The sequence below is a fragment of the Carlito syrichta genome, unplaced genomic scaffold (genome assembly GCF_000164805.1).
Source record: "Carlito syrichta isolate Samal-C Ts95f unplaced genomic scaffold, Tarsius_syrichta-2.0.1 Scaffold83821, whole genome shotgun sequence".
NCBI lineage: Eukaryota > Metazoa > Chordata > Mammalia > Primates > Tarsiidae > Carlito > Carlito syrichta.
In genome coordinates this window covers 19,219-29,267 of record NW_007027917.1, presented here as the reverse complement: position 1 = coordinate 29,267, position 10,049 = coordinate 19,219, and the positions used below count along the sequence as shown (strand labels likewise).

At 46.5% G+C, this 10,049-nt stretch overlaps 1 protein-coding gene across 2 annotated transcripts in view; it reads left to right on the top strand.

Annotated features, from left to right (window-relative positions):
* IFT22 (intraflagellar transport 22) overlaps nucleotides 1-4,222 on the top strand; it is a 7,688-nt gene extending 3,466 nt beyond the window's left edge. Inside the window, exons 2-5 of one of the 2 annotated variants that reach the window (XM_021711421.1) lie at nucleotides 1,643-1,719; nucleotides 1,847-1,936; nucleotides 2,842-3,044; nucleotides 3,670-4,222. In XM_021711421.1, coding sequence (XP_021567096.1) covers nucleotides 2,867-3,044; nucleotides 3,670-3,818 — 327 coding nt within the window. In that variant the 5' untranslated portion in view covers nucleotides 1,643-1,719; nucleotides 1,847-1,936; nucleotides 2,842-2,866 and the 3' untranslated portion in view covers nucleotides 3,819-4,222. Of the gene's footprint in view, nucleotides 1-1,642; nucleotides 1,720-1,846; nucleotides 1,937-2,841; nucleotides 3,045-3,669 lie in introns of those variants that run through there. The other variant, XM_021711424.1, reaches the window with a different exon arrangement.
* Nucleotides 4,223-10,049: the final 5,827 nt, after the last annotated feature.

Sequence of the window (10,049 nt, the reverse complement as noted above, 5' to 3'; positions counted from 1 at the left end):
GGCAATCCACTCACCTCAGCCTCCCAATAGGCGCAGGATTACAGGCTGAGCCACCGAGCCTGGTTAAAGCCGCTTTTTTAATCACCTAACACAGTTTCCAAAACACGTCACCTTTCATCTAAGTTGTTTAGAAAGCAGCACCTTTTGACGCTGTGTCTGACTGTTCCTGGAAATGTATTCCAGGCACAGGAACTGTTCCTATAAGATCAGGCCATTTACTTTATTATTTATCCTAAAAATAAACATTCATGATCTCAGTGACATAATCACTTACTGTGTTATCTTTAAGCATTATTTATTTGTAAGGCCATATCCTCAGGAAAAAAATTACTGCAGCAATGTTGAGCACCCAACACCCTTCCCTCACTTTTTTCTGTTCTGTCAGTGATCTCTACAAGCCTCCCAAACTGGCATTGTTGAGATTGTTCTAGTCATGCAGCTGTTGTTTAAAATACTGGAGAGAGCCAGGCATTACTAGAGAGATCTTTATAAAGACTAGAGAGATCTTTATAAAGACTCAAGTGTAAGAGATTGTCTTTCTTCTGAGGAATAATTTTAGGGGAGAGAGAAAAAAAAAGCTTGTTTTATATTCAGGCAATATTGTAAATGAACAATACAAATACAGAGGAAAAAAACCTGAAAAACAAGCCATAGTTGTTAGCTTTGGGGAGGAAGTGGATGGATGGTTTGGGTGGAGGGATAGGAGAGCTGTTTTTTTTTTTTAATTTTTAAATTGGAATGTATAAAGCTGGACACTGTGGTGTGCACCACTCTGGTACATAGTCCCAGCTACTTCAGGAGGCTGAGGCGGGAGGATCGCTTGAGCCCAAGAGCTCAAGTCCAGCCTGGGTGACATAATCTAGGAGAAACGAGCTGGGCACAGCTGTATCATGCCAGTAATCCCAGCAGTTTGGGAGGCTGAGGTGAGAGAATTGCCTGAGCCTAGGAGTTTGAGATCGGGCTGAGCAACTGGATGGCACCTCATCTCTACAATGAATCGAAAAATTAACCCGGTGTACTGTGTGCCTGTAGTCCCAGCTACTGGGAAGGCGGAGGCAGAAGAATCACCTGAGCTCAACAGGTCAAGACTGCGATGACCATGATTATGCTACTGTGCTTCATCCTGGTGACAGAGTGAGACTCCGACTCAAAAAATAAATAAAATCTAGGAGAAACAGCTCTCTGTGAGATCGTAGCACAGCCAGCCACAAGTCTCCAGATCTGTAACACAGCCCTGATCTTGATCCTTGCGTGACCTTGAAGAACTCCTTTCCCCCCTCCGAGCCTCAGTGACGTCATGTCTGTAACACACTGGGGTTCTTGAAAGTGTGGAGAGGAGCAGGCAAAGAGAAATACACACTAATGAATTTTTTCTGCTCTAGTTAAGTTGGCTAGAGCAGCCCAGGAAATCAGTATGGTAGTCACACTGCTGCAGAAATAGCCCTGTACTCCTGTGCTCCCTGGGTCCCAGATCAGGCTGCGCCCACCACACTAGGACAAGGCAGTGAGGTCCCAACCAGAAGAGAGAGCCGTCTGTTCTGCAATCTCAGGCTGGCAGTGACCTGTGCGTTATCACAGTGAGCTACAGGCCAGCTCTTGGGGGCCTCTTTGGTAGTTTACTTTTCTGCTCTCATTTTCACAGAGTGGAAAGACTGTTTTGGCCAACTTTCTGACAGAATCTTCTGACATCACCGAATACCATCCAACCCAAGGAGTGAGGTGAGCCCTGACAAATCTATATCCCAAAGAGTGACCGACCACTGCCCACCTCCTACTTTTGGTGCTGCTGGCGTTCTAAACGTGTAATGTTGCCTAATGACAGGTGCTGCTGTTCTTTTTATTTTAGGATCCTGGAATTTGAGAACCCACATGTTACCAGCAACAACAAAGGCACGGGGTGTGAATTCGAGCTCTGGGACTGTGGTGGTGATACAAAGTATGTTTCCTTTGGAAATGATATTTTAAAATCCCATTAAGTGATTTAAAAATCAGCTGCCCACCAGGCACCATGGAGTTGGGCCTAACGTGTCTACCTGTCTGTACGAAGGGCTTGGTAAATTATTTGATGACATACATTGCTTTCTAAATTTTAGTGATGGGTCTGGGATGCACTTAGAAGTCATCAACCAAAAGAACATCAGTGTACAAAGATGTTCTTTTTATTTATTTATTTATTTTATTTTTTTGAGTTGGAGTCTCACTCTGTTGCCCAGACTGGAGAGCAGTGGCCGCTCCCAGTCACCGCAACCTCGACCTGCTGGGCTCCAGCGATCCTTCCGCCTCAGCCTTCCGAGTAGCCGGAATTACAGGCATGCGCTACCACGCCTGCCTGATTTTTTTTTTGATTTATTGTAGAGATGAGGTCTCGCTGCCCAGGCGTGTCTCGAACCCGCGGGCTCAGGCAATCCACTCACCTCAGCCTCCCAAATCGTGGGATTACAGGCTGAGCCACTGAGCCCAGCTAAAGATGTTCTTTTTTTTTTTTTATTGAGTTGGAGTCTCACTCGGTCGCCCAGACTGGAGTGCAGTGGCCACTCCCAGCCACCGCAGCCTCGACCCGCTGGGCTCCGGCGATCCTTCCGCCTCAGCCTTCCAAGTAGCCGGAATTACAGGCATGCGCTACCACGCCTGGCTGATTTTTTTGATTTATTGTAGAGATGAGGTCTCCCTGCCCAGGCGGGTCTCGAACCCGCGGGCTCAGGCAATCCACTCACCTCAGCCTCCCAAAGGTGCGGGATTATAGGCAGAGCCACCAAGCCTGGCTAAGATGTTCTTTTTAAAGTCCACAGTTAGAAACCCGAATGACCTACCATTCCCTCTGGCTCCTTTTTGGCCTTGCAGGTTCGAGTCCTGCTGGCCAGCGCTGATGAAGGATGCTCATGGAGTGGTGATCATCTTCAATGCTGACATCCCAAGCCACCGGAAGGATATAGAAATGTGGTTCTCCTGCTTTGTCCAGCAGCAGTCCTTACAGGATTCTCAGTGTCTCTTAATTGCACACCACAAACCAGGCACTGGAGGTGATACAGGAAGCTTGTCTTTGTGTAAGGCGACTGGAATGTCTTTCTTTTTTTGTCTGGAGCGTTTTAGGCACCCATATATTGCTATATGTCTTTGAAACCAGCAGCTATAAGCAGTTATTGAACATCTGCTGTGTCCTAGGCATTTGTTTTTCTTACCATGTAAATCAGAACTGCCAGTTTCAAGAACTGTCACATCATCCAGGCCAGGACAGAGACACTTTAAAAGTAGGCAGACAGAGTGGGAAAACCTGGTTTTAGCCATTCATGGGTACTGTGGGGTACACTCTTTCTTGACTGATTTTTTCTCAAGAAAAACGTCCAGTTTGCATATAGCACACACATTACAGAGGTGACAAAGTAATCCTGAAAAACAACTCAGAAAATATTCAGATACAAAATGAGAGTAAGAATCTATTCCTTTCTGGTTTAAGAACAGAGGACCTGAAAGTGGGTTGTAAAGTTTTTCTCCTATCGCCAGGTGGCAGTATGGTGAAACCCTTCTCTGTTGTGTCAAGCAAGACATACTCCGACTTGTGTACCTTAGAAAGTTAAACAAATTGGCTTCTAGAAGTCTCAGGTCATTGGGAGCTAGAAAGGGCCCCTCATTAAAACTCCAGGCCTAATTAATCTTATTTTCCTTTCTAAGCGCCACCCTTAAGCAAGCTGAAGCTGGTGCACTCAAATCTTGAGGATGACCCTGAGGAGATCCGGATGGAATTCACCAAGTATTTAAAAAGCATAATCAACGCCGTGTCTGAGAGCAGGGACAGGGAGGAAATGTCAATTATTACCTAGCCAACCTTCATTTGGGACTTCTACATGCCAAGTGAAATGAACATCTTTCCCAGAGCACAATGGAAATCTCATTCAGCCACTGATATGTTCTTCTCACTGTAGCTTTAGAAGAAAGTTTCCATTCTGCTAGAAGGTACCAACCAGCCAGGGAGTTGACTCATACCATCTATTCTCTGTCCTCAGTTTAGTTGAGAAAAATCCTGTGACTGAATCCTGATTTCCTGGCCCTAGACCTTTTCAAACAGCTGGAAAATTGAGGGATTTCTTCCCCCTTCTCACAAATGTCCATTTATAAAACTATCACAGCACAATGATACAACAGGACTTTAATCCATGTGTATTACTCGTTTGAACATGATTTTCATTCCTTGGTTCTTTGAACAAGTATTGACTGGTTGAGCATCTCTGTGTGTGGTACTCTTCTATATATAGCATAAATGAGACAGACAAAAATCTTTGCCTTCATGGAGATTCCATTCTATTTTTCTCTTTCTTTTTCTTTCTTTTTCTTTTTTTGGGTTGGACTCTCACTCTGTCGCCCAGGTTAGAGCGCAGTGGCATGCTCACGGCCACCGCAGCCTCGACCTGCTGGGCTCAGGTGATCTTTCCGCCTCAGCCTTCGAAGTAGCTGGAACCACAGGCACACGCCACCACACCCAGCTCATTTTTTGATTTATTGTAGAGATGAAGTCTCACCAAGTTGCCCAGGCTGGCCTCAAACCCTGGGCTCAGGTAATCCTCTCACCTTGGCCTCCCAAAGTGCCGGGATTACAGGTATGAGCCATTATTTTCTAAGTAATACTGAGGTAGAGTCAAAAACATACCTCCCAGCCAAGTGCAGTGGCTCCTGCCGATCATCTCAGCACTCGGGGAGGCTAAGGTGTGAGGGTCGCTTGAGCCCAGGAGTTCGGGACGAGCCGGGGCAACACAGCAAGACCTCGTCTCTTAGAAAAGCACAGAGTTAGCCGGGGGGATGGCACGTGCCTGTAGGCTCAGTTACTAGAGAGGCTGAGGTGTAGGAGTGCCTGAGCCTAGGAGGTCAGGTCTACGGCGAGCCGTGATTGTGCCGCAGCATTCCAGCCTGGGTAGCAGAGCGAGACCCAAGCTCAAAACAAGCAAAAAACCCAACTTACGTACTGTGTCTTGGCTATGCAAGCAAAAAAGAGAAGGAAAAGGAAAAAGTTCTTTGTTTTCTATAATTGGCTTGAATCTCATACCCGTCTATCCCCAGACAACGAGGGGACCTGAGGAATGTGCAGTCCCAGATGAAGGCACTATTAATCCTCATCTGTGGATCCTGTGTTTGAGAATTCGCTGACTTCCTAAAATGTATTAGTAACCCCCAAATCAATACTGTGACATTTTCTTAGGGATTTGCAGACACCCAGGGAGTGGCAAAAATGAGTTGCCTGGTGTACATGTTCCCAGCTGAGGTTGAACAGTGGACCTCCTGCCTTCGTGTTTCAGCTGCACACTGTAAACAAATGTCCTTCCCATGGCCTCCTTCGTGTCATTTTCACATTTTTGTTTTTGTTGGTGATTCTGCTATTTAAAATGCCCACCCAAGCATAGTACTGAAGAGCTATCTCACATCCCTACAAGCAAGCAGGCTGTGATGTGCCTTACAGAGAAAGAATGTGCGTTGTGCCTCCTTCAGGTGTGAGTTACAGTGCTGCTGGCCAAGAGTTCAGTGTTAATGAATCCATGTATATTAAATGAGGTGTCTTCACCATAAAACAAAGTTATATACTGATCAGTTGGTGAAAATGTTGTGACAGAGGCTAACAGAAACCTAACATTTCCCATAGGAAAAATGTTCAGTGTTTGCTAATTCAGTGTTCTTGGTGACCTTATGGAACATAACTGCTGTGAATAGTAAGAATCAACTATCTCCACCTCTTGCAATTTAAAGGCTTTCAGGTTAGTTGAGTCTCTGGGATAAATAATTAATTCCAAGTTACAATCTGCTTCCCCTACCTTTTCCCCAAGATATTGGGGCATCTGGAAGGTGTGTCCTGACGGGGTAGGACAGCTGTCCCAAAGGCAAGCCCTCTCTTTGGTTCCTTCCTGAGCTCTGTAGAGATGTCACTGGCCACCCTACTGGCCATCTCCTAGGAAGTCCCAACACTGATGAGGCTTGTGGCATGGGCTTTTCACACATTCTAGAGCCAGGAGTCTGCAGGCTGACCCTGCCCCATCCTAACTGGGCAGAGGCCAACTACTGAGAGTTGGCTGTGTCCCCCAACCAGTCTCGGGTTTCTGTGTCTCCATATGGCAGGATCACGTCACCCTTTGCCACAGCTAGCCTGTAGCAGGCCAGTCCATTCTCAACGCTCAGCTTCCTGGGGCAAAACATCATGTTCAGGGAAATAAAAAATGTGGCAGATGGATATTTTCAAAATATCATTCCCAGCCGGGCTCAGTGGCTCAGCCTGTAATCCCAGCGCTTTGGGAGGCCGAGGTGAGTGGATTGCCTGAGCCCATGGGTTTGAAACCTGCCTGGGCATCTTGGTGAGACCTCATCTCTACAGTAAATCAAAAACTAGCCAGGCGTGGTAGCACGTGCCTGTAGTTCCAGCTACTTGGAAGGCTGAAGCAGAAGGATCTCCGGAGCCCAGCAGGTTGAGGCTGCAGTGGCCAGGAGTGGCCACTGCACTCCAGTCTGGGTGACAGAGTAAGACTCCAACTCAAAAAACTAAAACAAACAAACAAACAAAATCATTCCCATTATAATACTAAACGCATTGTTATTGTCATTATAAACCTGAGAGGTTCCATTCACATTAACAGCCAGCATACAACCCACTAAGTCTTTGAATTGAGAAAACTACTTTACGTTTTGAGATGTTTTCTTCTGTGTGAGCTACTACATCATTGATGTTTTTTAGTCTGCTTTGTATTTTGTCCAATGATTTCCTTAGCCCCAGAACTTCTCTCTGGGTCTCCTTAAAAATATGTAGGTATTGGATAAACAACTCACACGTATTCTGAACAGTCTTTCTCATTTCTCTGTTTTGTTTTTCAAAATTCTCTTGCATCTCTCTGATCTCCTTAAAAATCAGTATGTTGACTCCTCTGAGATTTTACTGACTGACTTATCCAAGATTTCATGAACTTTATCCAAGATTTCACTGACTTCTTTATCTGAGATTTTGTGAATTGCTTTTTGCTTGGGATCTGTTGCTGGAGAATTATTGTGTTCCTTTGGATGTGCCATATTTCCTTGCTTTTTCCTGTTTCCTGTGTTCCTACCTTGATGTCTGCACATCTTGTGTAACAGTTGCTTTTTCTACTTTTTTGAATTTGCTTTCGTGGAGGACTTTTTCATGAATATGTATATACCGGTTGGTTGGGGAGGGCACTTGGACTTTGATGTGGGGTAGTAGTGGAGTCTCTATGTGATTTCTTCGACTGTAAATAGTGTCAGGAATATCTGTGGTTTTCTTGGCTTAAGGTGTGGTAATTAGTGGAGAAGTGTTGCTGGGGATTAGGTGGGCGAGTCTTTGGGTACCAGGGAGGCAGTCGGGGGCTGAGAGTGCCTGTCCTTGAGACCTGGAGTGGTGTGTGCTGGTTCCAGTGTTGGTGGGGTCAGGTGGGGCGATTCTCGGGCCTCCCGGTGACTGCTCAGATGCAGGTAGTGACAGCAGTGGCCAGGGGTGTGGCGGGGCCTCAGGCCCCTGGGCAGGGGGAAAGACATGGGTGATGGCAGTAGCAGTGATGGGGAAACCCTCTGGAGCCCAAGCGGTCTGTGCTGGTGTTGGTGCTGGCTGCGACCAGTTGGGCAGGCAGGTGCAGGCTCTTTTAGCACAGAAATGATAGAAATGAAACACCAAAAGCAGAAAGGCAGACAGTTAAGAAACGGGAACTACAAATACTCACTTTTATATAAACTTATATGAGATGCATAAATAAGAATCCAAACCCTTTGTCCCATGGTGGTGGTCCCTAACTATGTCATCCTCCCTGAGAGATTTAAACCTCCTGATTCGTGTTTTTGTTTGTTTTTTTTGTTCATTTGTTTGTTTGCTTGTTTTTGAGTTGGGTGTCACTCTGCCCCCCATGTAGCATGATCACAGCTTCCTGCAGTCTCAACCTCCTGGGCTCAGGCATGCCACCACACCCGGCTCATTTTATTTTTTGTCAAGACGAGGTTTCACTGTGTTGCCCAGGCAGGTCTTGAACTCCTGAGCTCAGTCCTTCTACCTTGGCCTCCCAAAGTGCTGGGATTGCAGGCATGGGCCACCATGCCCAGCCTAAAACTCTTTATTCTTTTTGCTTACTTTTGTTTTGAGTCAGAGTCTCACGTTGTTGCCCAGGATGGAGTACAACGGCACAGTCACGGCTACCACAGCCTTGAGCTGTTGGGCTCGGGCGATCCTGCAAGTAGCTAGAGGTACAGACATCCACCACTACACCCAGCTAAACTTCCTTATTCTTGAGGGATATGGGTTGGTGGTCTCATGCTCTCTAGCTACTTCTAGCAGAACATGGCTGTTGGCCCTACCTACCTTGGAGGTTATAAAAATCTCTCACTGCCTCGTCTAAGGGGGACGTGGGTGTGGGCTCTTGGTTTAGAACAGCTAGAGCACCAGTCACCTGGCCTCAGACGTCTCTGGGGCACCCTATCTTGCATCCTCATGCAGAAAGTACAGCATAGTACAACCCACAACAAAGAAGTATGCCTGTTCCTGCAGTCATAGTGAAAATTACGAGCAATTTCTTCCACCAAGGTGGTCCCAACCCAACCAAGATGAGAAGCCATTGACCTAATGATATTATGCTTTGTTTGTTCATATCTTGGAGGGTCAGGGAGACAAACTGTCTAGGATATACAGAAAGATACAGACAACATTCAGCTTTGATAATGGCACAAGTTCCTCCTTGAGCAGCAGTGAAGATGTCTAATGCCATGTGATTTTGCAAAAAGGAATGCATATACAGGCCACTTCAGTGTTGATTTGTGAGATATTTTGGAAATTGTCATTAAGAGTCTGATGGGAAGCCGGGCTCAGTGGCTCAGCCTGTAATCCCAGCGCTTTGGGAGGCCCAGGTGAGTGGATTGCCTGATTCCACAGGTTCGAGACCTGCCTGGGCAACTTGGCAAGACCTCATCTCTACAATACATCAAAAAAATTAGCCGGATTTGGTAGTGCGTGCCTGTAGTTCCAGCTACTCGGAAGGCTGAGGCGGAAGGATCTCCAGAGCCCAGCAGGTCGAGGCTGCAGTGGCCGGGAGTGGCCACTGCACTCCAGTCTGGGTGACAGAGTGAGACTCCAAATCAAAAAAAAAAAAAAAAAGAGTCTGATGGGTATAATTAGTAAGAGTATCAGTGTGCCAGATAACGTCTTCCAGGCCCAGAGACGGCAGAAAGATAGAGGCCAAATAGATATGCCAAGGGCATACACATCTGATCCACCTGTTGACTAGATGGGAAGACTGGCCAACATACTGATTGACTTTCCCATCGTCCTTGGATGCGTGGGAACCCTAGGTGCATCCTCCCAGCCATCCTGGCAGCAACCAGGGCCAGAGGTTGGTGCCACATAGCCATTCTGTACCACTGGGAGCATACCGACTTAAGCCAGGTCATTGGGACCAGTCAGTTGCAAACAGATCTGCTGCTTGCAGAACTCTAGTTTATTGGTGGTGTTCCCGGGGAATCCAGCTCAGGACTTGCATGAAATTAGCCATGCTCCATAGCTATGATGCTGTTGTTCCCAGCACAGAGGTGCTACCTGACCGAAATGTCCTGCAGTTGGTGTTAGCCAAAGGAAACAGTCCTGGTAGTGGGTATTCTGAGCTTTTACAGTTGGGACCAGTGCTTTGAAGTCTAATGGGGGGTGGCAAACACTACCACCTGCTCTCAGGGAGCATTTATTGAAAAGGTTCCACCATTTCCAGGACTGTTAAATGTTCCATTTATGGGCCAATCAAATACATTATTTCTTGCCATATAAGCTATTTCCTGAGATCACTATCAATAGGTTTTAATGAATGCCCGCCCATGTAGCCAGTCATTTGCTTCTATGGGTGATACCTACCAGGGCAGACCAGAGGTGCTAGAGAAAGGCGATGGACCACAGATCCAGCAAGTGTCTTGTTGAAGGCTCTCTGCATGATGTTGTGCCCACGCAGGAAGAGATTAGCTGTGACAGGTGAGGAATATGTATTTAAGGCTGTGAGGGTTAGTAACAGCTGCATCTTAAAGATTTTACGTATGTATAGGATTTT